A 16,735-nucleotide genomic window follows, 5' to 3' on the forward strand; every position below is an offset into this window, starting at 1 on the left:
CAGTTCCGCCTAACACACAGCACTTAGATCTGACTATCGTGAAAACAAGTACAAGTGTATTGAATAAAGTGTAGAGAGTTGAGTAGCAGCAAGTCAAAGTATTGGAAACAAATGGTTGCACATTAAATCAAAACAAAACACGCCTCTGGAGTTCAGATTGAATTAATAAGATGTTGTCCTGCCTAATTCATTGTACCTCCCGTAGAGTCTTTGCAGCATTTGCCAGCCAGACTGGCTCTGATCCCCACTCCCCTTTCTTAAGACAGAAGATGCTGAGGGTTTGGCTCCTTGGCAAAGGATGCTGGCTGTACCTCAGTATTCCCAGTTACACCCCAAGAATCCATTGTCTTTGCTTGTTAACAGATCGCCCCCTGCTGGTTTTGTATTTTCCTGCAGCATTCCTCTCATAGGTTTTGCACTCTTTTGATTAGCATCAGGCTCGGTAACGCAGAGAGGCCTCCATTGTGATACATGCAATGCATGGGACACACCTGACCAGCCAGAGAGATAAGTGTCTCCTGCCCCTGCCTGAACAGAATCTATCCAAGCCCTGTCACTTCCTGGTGACCTGCTTTTAATATCAAGGCTTTAAGGACATAATTCCCACTCTAAATACATAACTTCTTAACTATTACCCGTACATGCGTTTCACTATGACTAGGAGGACCAGTGGGCTACTGGCGCTCAGAAGAGACCTGACATGCCACCCTTGGTGAATTATTAGGGATGTACGTCAACCAGGGGATCCCTGTAAAGCTCCATGCATCCCCTCTGCCAGCTGGCATCAAGAGGCCCCTGGGTCACTCTTGGTGTAGGGGTCATGTTGAGGGTGGGAGAGGCATGGGGCCTTTGTTTTGGTCATCACCAGCCAGTGGCATGGTTCCTAGGAGGCTGTTACCAGAGTGTAAATAGAGCCCTGTGACTGCTCTAATTTATGCTGTGCTCCTGGCTGCCCCTAGGGTAAGGGGGAAGGCTTAAAGCCGCCTTTGCTCCCTCCCCTCCCATCCGGTTCTGAGCCAAGCACTGCTCAGCCAGACCTGAAGTTCTGGCCCTTTAAATTCGAGTTGTTTAGCAGGAGCCCAGGCAGAGGAATCTGTTTCACAAGGTTCGGTCCAGACTCAGTGTACATAGTGGAAAGAGCAGGGCTGAGGTTAGCTCCCTGACTGGTTCACGTGGCTCGTGTTTGCACCATACCATTCTGACTCGGTTCATGGATTTAATCAGCTCGTATGTTTTCCCACAGAGTCAACGTTGTCGTGATTTAAGATTCAGGTTTCAGTGCCGGAATAGACAGAGTCTTTCTGGAGCCCAGAAAGCCAGTGCAGAGCTTTACCTGGTGCATGGGTTTGTAGCGTACGCTGTTGTTAATGAGCACCATGAGGCCCAGCCATGGATGCTAGCTGGTTTCTCTGGCAGGGATCCATCTGCTCGGCTTTCCCACATTATGTCACTGCTGGTCAGTTACCTGGGATTCTGCAGCAGCCTCTGCAGAAAGTGCTGTTACCACAGCTGTCTCTGTGGATCATGGGCACTCTCCTGCTCATACGTTGGGTGACGAGCCCTTCTGACCACCTCTCAGGGAAGTTTCCCAATTGGGGGGCTAGTTTAAATGGGTGGGGTTTGCCAAAGTGACTTAAAAGCCATTGAAAGTCAGTGGGAGCAGGGGGCCTTGCCGTCCTGTGCGCCTTTGAACGTCTCCCCGTGGCGCTGGTGTACCTGCGCCACTTCTGCGCTTGTGTGGATACCACCCACTAGCTTCGATGGTGCTTCCTGGAGGCGCCCAGTGCTGTGTAACTGTGTCCGGAGTGACTGGCCCATCGCAGGTGGGTAGATCTCGATGGTATGTTCGGGTGCAGCGAGGGCTCTTTTTAATGAGGCTGTTTGGGTGTCAAACCAAGTGTCTTTGGCTTGGATTCCTTTGTAGAGGCTGTGGACGTGTTCCCTTGAGATCTGGCCATCCCGCATTGCTGTCTGTTGGGTTTACGTTCTTTTTAGACCTGCCAGAAGGACCCTCTCCTGCTGGAGCCGGGTGCTGTGTTGTAGGGAGCATATGCAGTGGCTCTCCCTGCTGGAGGCTGGCGGGTTCCAATGCTTTCTTCATCTATGGCAGCATCTAGGCAATCATTTTACCATTCAAAGCATGATCCTTCCTCACTGGCTGGGGATCGCCTGGCTGTTCTGCTGGGGACTCTGTGTCGCTGTAAGATGCCTTGTGCCCTAGTGTGCATTCAGAAAGGTCTTTTGGGTGCCCAGTTTTAGATGTGAATTGCTACCCCTCCACACCACGGGCTGTAGTCATGGCTGTGAGTGACTCTGCCAGCACATCATCGCCTTGGGGAATCCCCACCCCCTGCTCCCCACAGAACTACATACCTTGCACTGGGGGCCTTGCAGAGAACGGGGTAGGGCATTCGGTTGTTTCCTCTAGTGCAGTGATGCATCAACATCAAGAGATTGTACTCATGGCTGGCGGGCCCATTGTGTTCCCACTGGCTAACCATCCGTCTCCACTGATGATTTCTATGTCATTCTCGCTCAGCTGGCAAGTACAGAAAGGATGGCCCACTCTGAGTGCCTCCCTTCTGGGGCCTGGAGATGCCTTGCGGAGACCTGTTTCCGGAGAGCAACTGCTCAGAATTTGCTGAAAACCAGCCCCTCAAGTCAGGCTCCCCAAGTCATCTGTGACAATAATGACCATGGTTTCTGTCTCTTGCTAGCCCCTGCTCAGCCTGGCTCCTGATGGCCACGGTGTGTTTTCTCTGCACCCCACACCATATCTGCAGCCAACCACAGCTCGCACCATGGAATCTGAACTTAGGCCGGCTTTGGCAAACGTAGGGACCAGAAGTTCGGCTCCTAAATCCACACCCAGGCATGTGAGTCAGAGATTGTAAGCGACACTGAATAACTGGCTCCTTCTGGCTTCATTTGGTAGGAGCAGGGGGTACGCAGCACCTCTGACAACCAGGTCACATATGGAGTTACTTGCCTATCTTTAGGCATCCACGCTAGCAAATGGTGATCTGCCCTGCATTGAATCTGGCTGGAGGTCAGCTTGCTTTTTGGCTATTGGCCTCACTACCAAATGAGCAAGACTCTTGGGAGGCCACTTATTGCAGTGTCACTGGGAGCAGAACTCCCTCCTGAAATATGCTGAGCCCTCCTGGAATTGCCAGCAGCTCTGGGCTGGGGGGATTAGGGCAGGAGGAGGCTACAGGTTGCTCTCTCTTGGTCTGAGCTTTGCTGCCTTACTACTTTTTCTGCCCTCGGCCTCCGAGCAGCCATGATGATCCATTAGGGAAGCCCCAAACATGGTGAGATCCCACAGCAAACTCAGGGCAGCACTGGTGAATCACTACTTGCAAGTGGCCCAGGCCCGTTGCCCCAGGCCTTGTGAGCTCAAATACCAGGCATCTTCCAGCAAAAAGTCTGCTCTGCTTTTTGCCTCTCTGAGCAGTTGTTCCATGCAACCTTGTCCAGCTGTATACAGCTCGCCGCTCACTGATTCCTCTCCTCACAGGTGATTGTCAAGACCAGAACGGAGTACCAGCTCCAGCAGAAGAAGAAGAGAAAGTTGCATGTCCCCGGAATTAAAAAACTGAACATAAACCTGTACGATGAAGTATCAGAAAAGGTCAAGGTAAAGCATTCTCCTGTCTCCCCTCCCACCCCACCTCAGCAGGGATTGTGATTTGAGGGATTGTCTCTCACATTGACACTGAAATGGGGAAATTGAATAATCCAGATTAACTCAGACCAGCCCTGTTTTAGCCAGGAGAGGGGCCAATGTGTCACCTCCCACTCTCTGTCCTTAGGGGAGAAGCCAGCAGCCTGAAACCAGAGCAAGCCGATTTACATTCCTTACAGAACAGTGCATGGGCCGCTCTGTGCTCTCCACGGGCAGGAGGCTGGTGGAGATCCTGCCTCTCTCATGGGTGGTGTGAGGGCAAAAGGGCAGAAGAGGAAGAGGGACAAGGGAGGGCCTGTCGCTGTAGAATGGTCTGTTCCTGGGGCTGCTTCCTCTGCTGGAGAGCAGAATGGGTTAACAACAGTCCTACAGACAAGCCAGGAGGAGGTGGCTAGCATGGGATTCCCTAGGGATGGCCAGGAGGCCCTGGTGCTGACCAGCCCCCCAGGAGGTCACTGCAGTGAGTGTGGCAGGAAGGGGCCCTAGTCCAACAGCACAGATGGGGTGCGGGGCTGCTCCCAGGAACAGGATCTGGTTTTCTTCAGGAGATGCCACCCCCCAGCATCCCAAAGAGGCTCAAGTGGCAATGGAGGAGGGAGAGGGAAATGGGGCTTGCTGGGAAAGGGCTTGTTCAGGGGACAGCAGAGGAGTGGGGCTGTGGGTGAGGGGCAGACTCAGACAAGCTGGGTTTGAATTTTCAGTGCTCGGCCAAACCAAGTGCCAGAGCTGCAGCGTTTGCCCATCTCTTGAGCCCCTCCACCTTGGGGTCCCTGGGCCTGGGGCAGTGCCATAAGCCTGGACACCACAGATCCCTGTAGTTCATTCACCTCAGGCTTAGAGGAGAGGCAGGATGGAGCCTGGGGACGAGGGGTTTGTAACCATTTCAGCACAAGGGTGTGGCTAGCTGGTCACTGCTGCTGTTCCCGCCCCCCAGGCTCACACACCCCCTGGCTCTGACATGCACTTGGCAGGGGCATCTGCAGGGAACACCAGGTGGAATGGGCAGTGACAGCAGAATCCCTTCCACACGGCTGATGTGGACTGGCATAATACACTCCATATGAGCCGGTTTCACTGCTACTGGGTTAACCGGCTGTCCGGTGACTTCTGCCTCCAGACATGCAGACTGTTTGGGGGGGCCCAAGTCCAAAGGTTCTGCAGTGTCCCAATTTCCCTGGCGTGCTTTGTCTCTGGTCCCTTGAGAAGCCACACTGGTTGTTTCTTGTCCCTCTGATTTTTCCAGGATCATTGTCCTTAGCTGCACATTATTTAGGGCCCGTTTTAGGACTCAACTGTCTTACCTCTCACTCCTGAATTTCGATCCTTCTCCCCATTGCATGTAGAGGTCTCTGGGGGCCATATTCTGCCCTCCCTATTCACACTGAGTAGCCCCTGGCTCAGGGGGAATCTGACCGTAGCTTTCTTCATTCCCCCACATGTGCTTTGTGGACACTTGAAACCCCTGAGCTGTGTCAGACTGTATAAGTGCAATAACGTTCCCAGTAAGGTACAAGAGACACACACCCTCAGGCAGGGCATTAACCAGACAAGATGGGTCAGGAAGACACCCCCACTCTCCCCCCGGACAGCTTATTCCAGACATGCCCATTATGCTTTCTTGCCCCTCCCTCTGCAGCCTCTGGTCCTGACTATTGTTGGGTACCAGACCCTGGGCTGTTGGTCCGGTGTGCTGAGGCCATAACCACATCCACACCTGTACAAACACAGCCTGGTTTTCAGTCCAGTCTCAACCTGATCATCTCTTTGACAGCCATGGGTTAGTTCCTGCGGTGACATGTGCCCAGGGTTGGTTAAAGCTGTTAGGTGCATCTAGCTGTGTCTTTGCATCCACAAACTGAGAGCCCGGTCTGAAAACCAGGCTCATGATGCATTTCCTTTGCCCCCTCCCCCTACTCAGATTCCACCTCATATCTTCTGAGGGGAAAAAGAAAAAAAAGAAAAGAAAAAGAGAACGAGCTAATGTGTCTCTGAAGATCAGCTTCATCTTATCTGGGAGTAAACCCGCTAATGTGCATAAATGTAGGGTGATTGCACGGCATCTCTGCACAGCCGAGTTAAGGTTGTTTGGATGCTTTTCCATATCCTATTACTATGGTAGGATTTCTGTTAAGTTAAACTTTCCCTCTGAATTTCCTGGATTCATAACACTTATTTGGGGGATAATTGCACCATCCCTATAATGTTTTTACCCTAATTACTGACGTACTCTTAGCTTTAACTCCATCTTGGGGTATCTTTTGGTTTGCAAAAAATCACAACAATTAGATACAACAGCCTCAATAACTGTGTTAAATTATAACCTAATTTCTTCAAATGGAGTCTATGCACTTGATTTCAGTGAGTTTTAACTACATGGGAAGCCTGAAGAGGCTGGGCTGTTCTAATAAGGCCATTTGGGACAAGAACATGTCGGATGCAGCATGTTTCATTTCCTAAAGGACTCATTTGTAGTTTAATTTTAACTTCTACACTAATGTATGGGTACATTTGTAAATTCCCAGGCAATCCATTCGATGCGCGCTGAGGATATGGTGTGCTCTTCCAAAGAGGATGTGTCCCTTGTATGAGCGCAAAACTCAGCTTGGTCTTAACTCTGGTGTCCTCACCAGCATCTTCCTGGTGTACTGGTGTATTCTGTTCATTGGCCTGGTCCCAGAGGCCCATTTCTCCCCCAGGTTCCCGTGGGATATGGAAAATTCCCTCTGGCATTATAAAAACCAGGACCGTGACCTAGTCACATTCAAGTCATGTACCTGAATGCAGCATGCTCTGGTAGTGGGGAATTCCTGCTTCCCGTACGGAGCTCTGCAACACGTCTAAGCATCAAGGTGAAATAAATGGCCATGGGATCCACGTAGCACTCACCTAGCATTATCTAGGAATCACAGTGAAGGGAGTGGGCTGGCTGGCCACTCCCTGGAGAAACAGAAGGGGCTATGTTACAATCCACTGGGTCTGCCAGAGCAGCTGGGTCTGTTGGGGAGTGGAGGAAGCCCAAGTCGTCTTCAGAAGCTGTGTGACCCTCACAAAGTTTCCACTGGCTCTGAGTTCCACCTGTGAGTTCCTCATAAGTCTGGGAGCTGCAGCACATCCCCGCACGGAGCGGGGTTGCGGGGAGGTCGGTCCCAGAGCTGGGTGAAAATTTCCAGTAATTATTTTACTGAAAAAAGGCAGATTTAGATCAACCGAAACATTCTGTGAATTTGTGTTGAATTCGCTTGTTTTGATAAATAAAAATCCCTCCAAATAAAATGTTTCCTTTTGAGACGACGTCTCATTTTGAAATGGATTTCAATTTTATTTTGGAAAAAAAAACAACTGAAAAAGGTTAAAGCTCTAAAAATGAAACTAAATGTTTAGTTGGACTCAAAACCATTTTTGGGGAACATTTTGGTTAGGGCAGCGAACTGGAAAATCAGGTGTTTGCAGAGCTCTGACCGTGCCCTCATCTACAGTATACAACCCCTGTGGGATCAGGGAGTTTGCACCGGTGCGGGTGATGGAGAGGCCAGAGGCTGAGCCACAGAGGCTGGCTCTGCACAAGTGGCACAATCTGGAATGGGCAGAGATGACGCAAGAGATCCCTGTCTTCACTGTCTGACTCACACCTGGGCCCTGGTGCTTTAATGCAGCTGTAAATAGCAGCTCTCACACTATGAGTCACAGCCAAAAATAGAACTTCAGAACCAACAAGCCAGCCCCCACAGGAAGCTTTCTGTTGGAGGAAGCAGTGAAAGTTCTTTGCAGCCACTGCTGCAAATAACATCAGACCTTGCACCGCCCAGAGCCAGCCAGGCAAGGTCTGGAAGTGAAAATGAGCCTTCTCTTGCTGACTTTCTCTCTTCATACCCATGCAGACTGGGTGCCTGGTCTTAGCCGGTGTGCCTGAGGCAGGTACTGTGACACTGCCCATGCTCTGCAGCACCAGCAGCAGCGGGCATTTCCATCCCATGCTGTGGAAGGAGAAGCGGCTTTATTGAGCGATGTATAAATGATGTCACACACGTTCTGTCCGGGCCAGTTCCTGGGGGCCGTTTCTCCCCCAGCAGGGTATGAGTAACTTGCCAGTGACGTCACTCTATCTACTTATCTTGGGTCGACATGTATTCCCCACCCCGCAGCTGCAATGGCCATTTGCTTCCCTCTGGAATCCATAGAGACCAGAAGGGACAGTTCTAACCATCCAGTCTGTCCTCCTGCCCACCACAGGCTAGTGAGCCCCCCTCCCGCCAGTGACTCCTGCAGGCAGCCCAGAACATGCAGTGGAGTTAGAGCAAATCCCTTTGAAAGAGACATTCTTTCCAGACTCCAAGTGATGGAGAACCCTCCATGTCTCTAGGTGAGCTGTTCCAGGGACTAACTAACCTCCATTTAAAATGTGCTCCTTATTTCAAGTTTGCCCGGCTTTAGCTTCCATCCACTGGATCTTGTTCTCCCTTTTCTGCAAGATTAAACAGCCCTCTATTATTAGAAATTTCTGCCCCAAGGAGATACTTGTAGACCATGATCAAGTCACTTCTTAACCTTCTCCTAGATAAATGAAACAGACTGAGTTTCTTTAGTCTGTCACCGCAAGGCAGGTTTCCAGACCTGAATCATTTTTGTCGCTCTCTTCCAAACCCTTTCCAGTTGGTCCAATTGATCAGAAGTCCAGACACCAGACCTGGACGTGGTATCCAGTGATGGTCCCACCAGTGTCATATACAGAGGTAACACCTCCCCTCTTGCTATAAGGTCTGTGTGGACACCTGGCCTGGCTATGGTGATGGTCTCATCAAGGCAGGGTACCCTCTCTCATTGTCTGTCAGTGCCTTCAGGTTTGGGGATTTTTGCCAAAAATTTTCATCTGGGTTCATGCCAGTTGTTCTGTTTTGTTCCCTTTCCTTCCAGCTGACAGGGTTGATTCTCATCACGGTGGCCTTCCTGGCCTGCCTGCTCATGCTGGTCATGTACAAGGCGCTGTGGTATGACCAGCTAAGCTGCCCAGAGGGCTTTGTGTTTAAGGTAAGATGACCCCTGTCTCCCTCCGGCCTGTTTCAGTTATCGCCTTACTGATGGTGGTGCTGGGCAAGGAAGAATGCTGCTATCTCCTCAGTGTCAAATGTTTGCATTATGCTGAGCCCGGGCTCGTGTATGGGCCCCAATCTTGCCTGGTACTGAGGGCCCTCCGCTATCCATGCTCTCAGCTTTGCAGGATGAGCTCCCTTTGGGACTGTTGGGAGAAGGCCAATTGCCGAATCCCGACACTGGCCTGTCTCTCCCAGTAAGTGTCTTGTAAGCAATGTTCACATGGAGGTGGAGTTGAGCGTGGGTGAGCGGTGTAACCAGCTGGTCACAGCCGCTGGCTGTGTTCTTCCTTGGGACACCCCACATCCGCAGGCATCCTCCAGAGGGACCCCGGCAAGCATCTGACCTGCAGAGCAAAATGCCTGTTCCTCTTGACTGGGGCGAAGTGTCCCATGAGCGATCTGAAGGAGAGATCTGCTGATACAATTTGCCCAGTGGTACAAGCATATGGATTGGTGTAGCGATTTGCCTACCTTCTTCTGCTACTGCGATGCCCAGAACTGAACTTGGTGCTCTTGTGTTGTACCTGTCTATCCCCAGGGAATCTGAATCAGCTCCCTCTTCTGACTTGATGCCCTTTTGTATGCAGCCCAAAACGTAGGGGCTGTTTTACTGCTTTGTGTGGCAGCTCGCTGGGGCTGTGCTTTCCAGCACACTTCTAGCTCTCCCCCCAGGGCTTTTTTCCAAGCTCACGAAAGCTTATGCTCAAATAAATTGGTTAGTCTCTAAGGTGCCACAAGTACTCCTTTTCTTTTTACTGAGTACTTGTGTATCACGCCCTCTCCCAACCACTGGTTAGCTTGCATTTGCCCAGGATCAGTCCAGTGTGTTATTTCTCCCCCTTGGCAGCACTCTGGCTTTGTGAGCCATTTGCACACCATTGCTGTACACACCCAGACTGGCCTCCAGCTGGTGCCCCTGCTGGGCGATTTCAGAGTGCAGTGCAGAGGTGCAGGATGCCACTAAGACTGGCCCTTTCCCAGTGGAAACATGTTTACTGCTTTGGGAAAAGAAACCCTGTGTCTGTGCCACAAGCAGCAGAAGCCAAGTGGGTGGTTTCATGGGGCGGAATATCCCCCCATCTTCAGGCCGGCAGGCTGTGACTGCTGGGCAGCTGAGGTACAAAGGGTGGGGGGGGGGGCCTCCAGGGTGTGGTGTTGGAGCAGAACTCTCCTTGTGCTTCCTCCCGGTGAGCCTTGACTCCTGTAATTGGCCTGTGGGGGGAAAGGGGGGAGGGCAGAATATCAGAGGGATGCAGCCTGCCATGTCGGGCTGGAGGCGGGTGGGGGGCGGTAAGGAGAGACCATGCCGAGGGCCCAATTCAGTGCAGGGCTTTTTGCCAGTGGAAGCTGGTGCTGACCCAGTGGGAGGAGCCCACCTGGAGGAAAGTTCACAAGGAGGGGACAGCAGTGGCACAAGGTGCCAACAACTCCGGTCCTGCCAGGGGCCCATGGCCACCCTCAGTGCTGCTGTCTGGGGAGGGGCATGGCCAAGGCAGCTGGGGTAGGGCTGGTCAGAAATCTTTTTTGATGGAAAATTGGGGTTTTGAGGGAATGAAATATTTCATGGGAAGTGCCTGGTTTCCAAGGAAAGGTCCAGAAACGGGCAGCCTGAAAACCAAAATATTTCCATTGTGAGGTGCTGCCACGGTGCCTTTTGGGCATTGTAGTTCGGGTGCCTCTAGCTTCCCATTCTCCTCTCTGGTCAGGCCACATTTCCCTAAGTGAGGGGTGTGAAGGTCGAGTGCTGACGTGCTGTGTGGGTGGGGCGGCACATGCTCACGCCGTGAAGAGAGCACTGTGAAGCTGGGATGAACTGTGGGGTGTCACCCAGATACCCAGGCTTCCCTCCTCTCTCGCTGATCACACACTGTAACCCACCAGCCAGTGCATTCGCTTCGTGTCCCCCTCCATGCCCAGTCCACACAGGTTATGAGTCTGTGACAATCCGAGCCTGCGGAGTCTGGCTTCTCAGCCCAGGCTACAAAGATTCGTGTTTAGGGGCTGTGCAGTAGGCAGCCTGGCAGGTGTAATGCAGGGCAACCTGCTGCTGCAGCCTCCCCTGGCGGTACCTAATTCTGGAAAGTCCAGGAGAGGCAGGGAGTGTTTCGGGGAGTGATTAATGGCACAGAGGGTGCCACAGCAGATGACACTAAGCTGCGGGGAGAGGTAGATACACTGGAGGGTAGGGATAGGGTCCAGAGTGACCTAGACAAATTGGAAGACTGGGCCAAAAGAAATCTGATGAGGTTCAACAAGGACAAGTGCAGAGTCCTGCACTTAGAATGGAAGAATCCCATGCACCGCTACAGGCTGGGGACCGACTAGCTAAGAAGCAGTTCTGCAGAAAAGGACCTGGGGATTACAGCAGTGTGCCCTTGTTGCCAAGAAGGCCAATGGCATATTGGGCTGTATTAGTAGGAGCATTGCCAGCAGATAGAGGGAAGTGATTATTCCCCTCTATTCGACACTGGTGAGTCCACACCCGGAGTACTGCGTCCAGTTTTGGTCCCCCCACTACAGAAGGGATGTGGACAAATTGGAGAGAGTCCAGTGGAGGGCAATGAAAATGATTAGGAAGCTGGGGCACATGATTTATGAGGAGAGGCTGAGGAAACTGGGGTTATTTAGTCTGCAAAAGAGAAGAGTGAGGGGGGGATTTGATAGTAGCCTTCAATTACCTGAAGGGGGTCCCAAAGAGGATGGAGCTCGGCTGTTCTCAGTGGTGGCAGAGGACAGAACAAGAAGCAAGGATCTCAAATTGCAGTGGGGGAGGTCTAGGTTGGATATTAGAAGGGTGGTGAAGCACTGGAATGGGTTACCTAGGGAGGTGGTGGAATCTCCATCCTTAGAGGTTTTTAATGCCCGGCTTGACAAAGCCCTGGCTGGGATGATTTAGTTGGGGATTGGTCCTGCTTTGAGCAGGGGGTTGGACTAGATGACCTCCTGAGGTCTCTTCCAACCCTGATATTCTATGATCCCTCCAGCTGACCGCTAAACAGGGAGAACTGCTCTTTCAGTAACTTTCCAATGGGATACAATGTTAACAGACACAGAACTGAATGAGGCATGTCATTCAGCTACTCACACCCTTCTGAAGGGTCGACCTAGAAGCAGTCCCAGCACCATAGCTTCTCCCTCTGATTCTCAGGCAGGGGCAGCTCCCCTTCTCCTCAATTCTGGGAACAGCTCAGCTACTCCAAAGCTGGATGAAAAAAGTGTGAAATTAGCAAACAAAAACTACATTCAGTGGCAGTTAATGTTGCATTAAGACTTGTCACTAACCCAAACCCTTTAAATGTGACCTCATATCTATTATATGACCAAATCAGCCCATCTGACTGTCACACATTCCATGCATTTGGGAACATATTCTGTCTTAACACAGCTGAGATCACTGGTAAGGTTTTGTGTTAGATGCAAATTTGATGCCATTGGGGCCTGTGCAAGTATTGGCTGAAGACGGAAGTGAGCTCTGTGGAGCATTGGAGGTGGCAAGGAATGCTGGAATCTTCCCACTTAACTGCTTATTTCCAAGCTTTTAAGTTTTTGGACGGATGGGATATGTCCTGCATCAGCCTGAACTGTCACTAAACGTAGATTTTGTTTGTTGTTAACATGTATGATAAGTTACACACATCGATGCACAGACAGACAGACACACACAAGTTAAAAGAAAATTAAGGTTGCAAAGCCAAGCACTCAAAAGTTAGGAAATGCCAGAATGCCTGTACAACCTTAACTCTGCCCCCTTGTGCATATGCATTCTGATACAGTTTGTAATGATGTGATCACAGACTATTTTTTCCACAGGAGGCAGTGGGGAGATGTGAGGGGATGGAGCATGCTCAGTGGGGCAGAACCTTTGGAGATTTTCCTGCTAACATCTATGAAGTTTCTATGGAGCATGTGTGAAATGCGATTTTTTGAAGGTTTATAACTTGGCCAAATTTAAAAAAGAATTTGCTAACCTGGGCAAAGCAGTTCTCTGAAACAGCTGAACTGTTTTGACTGAAATTTCCCTCCCAAAATCAGCCTGAGGCAAACAGCTGGCAGGGGAAATGTCAGGCCTGCTTGGCCAGCGTGTTGAAAAGAGTGGGAGCTGTTGGTTTGTTGTGATGCTTCCCCAGCAACAGGCTCAGGGAGCAGTGGCAGGGGCAGGCTGTGTTGGGCGCTCCATCAGCACAGCACAGACTGGCCTGTTGGGAGGCAAGTCAGCCAGGTGAGGGGTGGACAAGGGCAGGCCCCAGCTCAACATCTAGCCCCCTGGAGAGTCCCAAGGGTCAGAACTATGAGGGGGCATCTAACCCAGCTCATTGGGACCAGTCTCAGATTCCTCCTGTATAGTGTGCCATGCAAGACCCATAGAGCTCGGGGTGATACAGGGAGTCCTGGCCCCAAAAACTGCCCTGGCCTCAGTGGGGCCGGGATTTCAGCCCCGGGGTCTTTTGGGGGACTTGTCTGTCCCCAGCAGCGTTTGTGTGGGGATCCCTGCCTAACTCCAGCAAGTCCTATGGGACACCATGGGCTGCCCAGTTCTGCTCAGCCAGTCTGTGGAGACTGCAAGGTGCCAGCAGTGGCCCCCTTCCCCCACCCTCCTCCACTTGGCCAACATGGACAGCATAGACCATCTTCTCATGGGTCCCTGAGCACAGGGTGTCCATCTTCTCTGAGGGCTTCAGAAAAAGGGGCAAAAGCAGGGAAGATGCACTGAGCTGGGATCCAGGAGCGCATGAGTTCAAACCTCACCAATTCCACTCACTGCTATTGATAGATTATCTGTGTGCATGTCACAGCCCTGATTATTGGCCAGTGCTGGGTGCCTCGGCTGCAGTGAACAATCACATGCCCGTTACAAACAAAGGAACTGAGAGCTTGCTGGAGAGGCTCCCCCGCCATGTGACAGCACTGCTGGGGCAGAGATGAGGCAGAAGGTCCCCCCGTCCTTCCTTCCCCCTTTAGCCCCCCTACCCTTCCCCATCTACCTCCCAGACCATGTTGCCTCCCACGCTGACACCGTTGAAGCTAATAGTCTAGGTTTACCCCACTCAGGCAGGCAGGAGTTGGCCCATCTAGCACATTAAGGACATCTGAGGCCTCTCCCCACTGGGATAAAAGGCAAGTTTTAAAGACACGCTCCCTAGCAGGCTTGAACTAATATGTTCTCAAACTACAGGGCAGCCAGGGAAAGTTGCAGTTAACACGTGTTAGCTGGTCAAGGTGAACCCTAGCGGGGAGCCACCAGCAAACATGGGTTAAAATGCAATCTGCCCTGCCTGCACGAGAGTTTTAAACCAGGTTACTTCAAAAGGGCTGGCTGCCGTGTTTAAACATACGCTTGCTGTCCTGGCATGGAAAGGCCCTATCTGATGTAGGACAGCAGCCGGGATCCTGCTACTAAATCACTTAGAGGCTTTTGAAATTCCCCACCGTGCTCCTTCCCTGGGCGGGCCCAGCCTTTCTCTTGTCCTAACTCCTGCGTGTGCTTCCTGTGGGGAGAGCGGCTCGATGAGATTGGGGACCCCTCAGAAGCTGGAACCAGCTCTGCATAAGATGTTTGCCGTTAAATCCCAAACTCAGGGGAAATCACCTGGCTTCAGGAATTTGGGATTGTCAAAAATTCTCAGTTGAAATGATTTTTGACAGAAAATGGGGGTTTGGGCTTTTCAAGAAAAGTGCCTGTTTTCTGTGGAAAAACCAGATACTCCCAAAATGAATATTTCAGCATGGGGATCCTGATGCAGGGCCTCAAGAGAGTTGTAGTTAAGATGCCTCAGGTCCCAACTACTTCATATCTTCTATGGGCCAGGCTCCCTGACCAGATAATATCTCCCATAATGCAACACAGCCACGAACTCCCATGATGCGGCTGCCTCCCAGCACCAAGAGGGGGATCATGGGGGACGTAGGCAGGCAAGGGAACCCAGCATATATAGGGGAATGGTCACCGCGGCAGAATTCAGAGCCCACCCACCCTGTTTCCCAGCTCGGACAATTGGACAGGGAGCAGAATTCTGCTTCCTGGTGCTAAACCAGAGGAACCCGTGTTGTCAGTGGAGTTATGCCAGTGTAAAGAGATGCCGCCCCAGGGAGTGGATCAGCAGGCACTGCAGTGGGTTGAGCTATCTGCATCCTTTCTCTTGCCACATGGAAGAGCATGACCCAGCACAGTTATTGGTTACAAGGGAGCTTGGGGCCCAGCCAGTGTCACTGCTCCCTCTGCTCTCTAACCAAAGCCTGCAGGTCTCATTTGCTCATGGCATTTTCTGCTCTTTTCCCCAGCACAAGCACTGTACTCCCGCCGCACTGGAGATGTACTATTCGGAGCAGGAAGTGGGACCCCAAGGAAGTCTCTACACGGCCATTAACCACTTAAATCAAGGCAAGAAAACCATCCCTGAACTGCCATCCCCTTGGTTACCGGTCATTAATGCCTTGAAGGAAGGTGAGAAAGGCAAAGAGGATCCGGCTGGCATTCAGCAGTAAGGGACAGGAGCCAGACACACCTGGACTGTGGTTCCGGGAGTGCGTGTATTAACTTCAAGGAGAGTATTAACCCATTCAAAGCTAGTTTTGTGTCCCAAATCAACCAACAAAAAGACAATGCTGAAAGGGCGCCTAGGGCAGGAACAAAATTGTTTTCTTTCTGGCACAGAGAAGAGATTTTGCTCCATTCTGAGAGATGCCCCTCCCCCAATCTCTTGAGCATAAAAACGTTGTCTGAACGGTTATTCTTTGCTTTTCTTTATTTCTGTGTATTTATAACGGGGGCTGCAGGGGGAATCTGTCGGCGCGGTGGCCGAGTAGCCATTAGAACGCCATGCCATGCCAAGGCTGAGATGCGTTTTTCTGCACCTCCATGGATAATTTGAGATGGACTGAAGTAATACTCTTCTTCATGCTATATAGGGGTTAGCTTTTGTCTGCACACATTGCATTAGCCCCAGAAGGACCTTTCGGTCCCTGTCCAGTCGTGTTTCGTTAATGGTTTTTTGACACGGTGGTTGCTGAGTGCCCATGACCACCTTCATGGCAGGAGGGAAGAAAATAGGCTATGGGCACACCAGAAAAACAGCAACCTTTTAGAGCAGCTAAGTGCTTCAGCGTTGCTATCCAGTGCTGTATGGAGGCAAATGTTAACACGCATTGCACTTTAATTTGAGTAAGCTTTTAAATGTCATTTATGCTTCGCTAGTCTTGGTTGCAATTTGATTGCTAATTACCAGGCTAAATCTGACACCATTTAATTACATTGCTGCTGGCTATGGTACCTTTTTTGTTTGGTCATTAACACATCTTCAAGGATGTAGGATCTGGTTGATGTGAAATCATTGTACCACTCTCGTTTGCACCGTGTGTTTGTCTGTGTGTGTGTGTGTGTGTGTATACTGATTTTAGGCCCTCGCGTTGTGGAACATCATTGGCGATTTTACACCACTTTGTACATTTTTATAGAGATTGTGATTTGTCACCTTGCAACAAAGCATTTCCAAGTGCCAAAATGAATGTGGTGATCAGCAGCTTTTCTGTAAGTAAAAATAAATGTTCATCTTCACCGTGGCTTATTCATTCTTCTCCCGGTTGTAATTGGTTTGGGGGGGGGGTTTTGAGTCTTTCTTTGCAAGAACTCAGCAATGCTGACAGCTGTGCCAAGTCCAGCCACCTAACACGGAAGTGTAAACAGTGATAATCAAATTCACTGTCACTGCAGCATGGTCCTGTGTCAGGAGCCCAATGCAGTCATTGCTCTGGCATGGGGAAAAGTGCCATGGAATTTAATAGCTTCAGAGCGTCCTAGATTTTAAGGCCAGATGGGACCATTCTGATCACTCAGTCTGACTTCCTGTCTAGCACAGGCCAGAGAGCCTCACCCAGCGACTCTTGCACCAGCCCAGAACTCCTGGTTGAACTAGGGCATGTCTGATTTTAAGGAATGCCCCACACAATTGTCCTCCCTGTT

General features: G+C 50.9%; 1 protein-coding gene across 3 annotated transcripts in view; it reads left to right on the forward strand.

Annotated features, from left to right (window-relative positions):
- CALY (calcyon neuron specific vesicular protein) overlaps positions 1 to 16,330 on the forward strand; it is a 45,968-nt gene extending 29,638 nt beyond the window's left edge. For all 3 annotated transcript variants that reach the window (XM_048859109.2, XM_048859110.2, XM_048859108.2), the window contains exons 3-5: positions 3,521 to 3,640; positions 8,600 to 8,713; positions 15,058 to 16,330. In XM_048859109.2, coding sequence (XP_048715066.1) covers positions 3,521 to 3,640; positions 8,600 to 8,713; positions 15,058 to 15,261 — 438 coding nt within the window. In that variant the 3' untranslated portion in view covers positions 15,262 to 16,330. The remainder of the gene's footprint in view (positions 1 to 3,520; positions 3,641 to 8,599; positions 8,714 to 15,057) is intronic.
- Positions 16,331 to 16,735: the final 405 nt, after the last annotated feature.

The sequence above is a fragment of the Caretta caretta genome, chromosome 7, assembly GCF_965140235.1.
Source record: "Caretta caretta isolate rCarCar2 chromosome 7, rCarCar1.hap1, whole genome shotgun sequence".
Classification (NCBI taxonomy): domain Eukaryota; kingdom Metazoa; phylum Chordata; order Testudines; family Cheloniidae; genus Caretta; species Caretta caretta.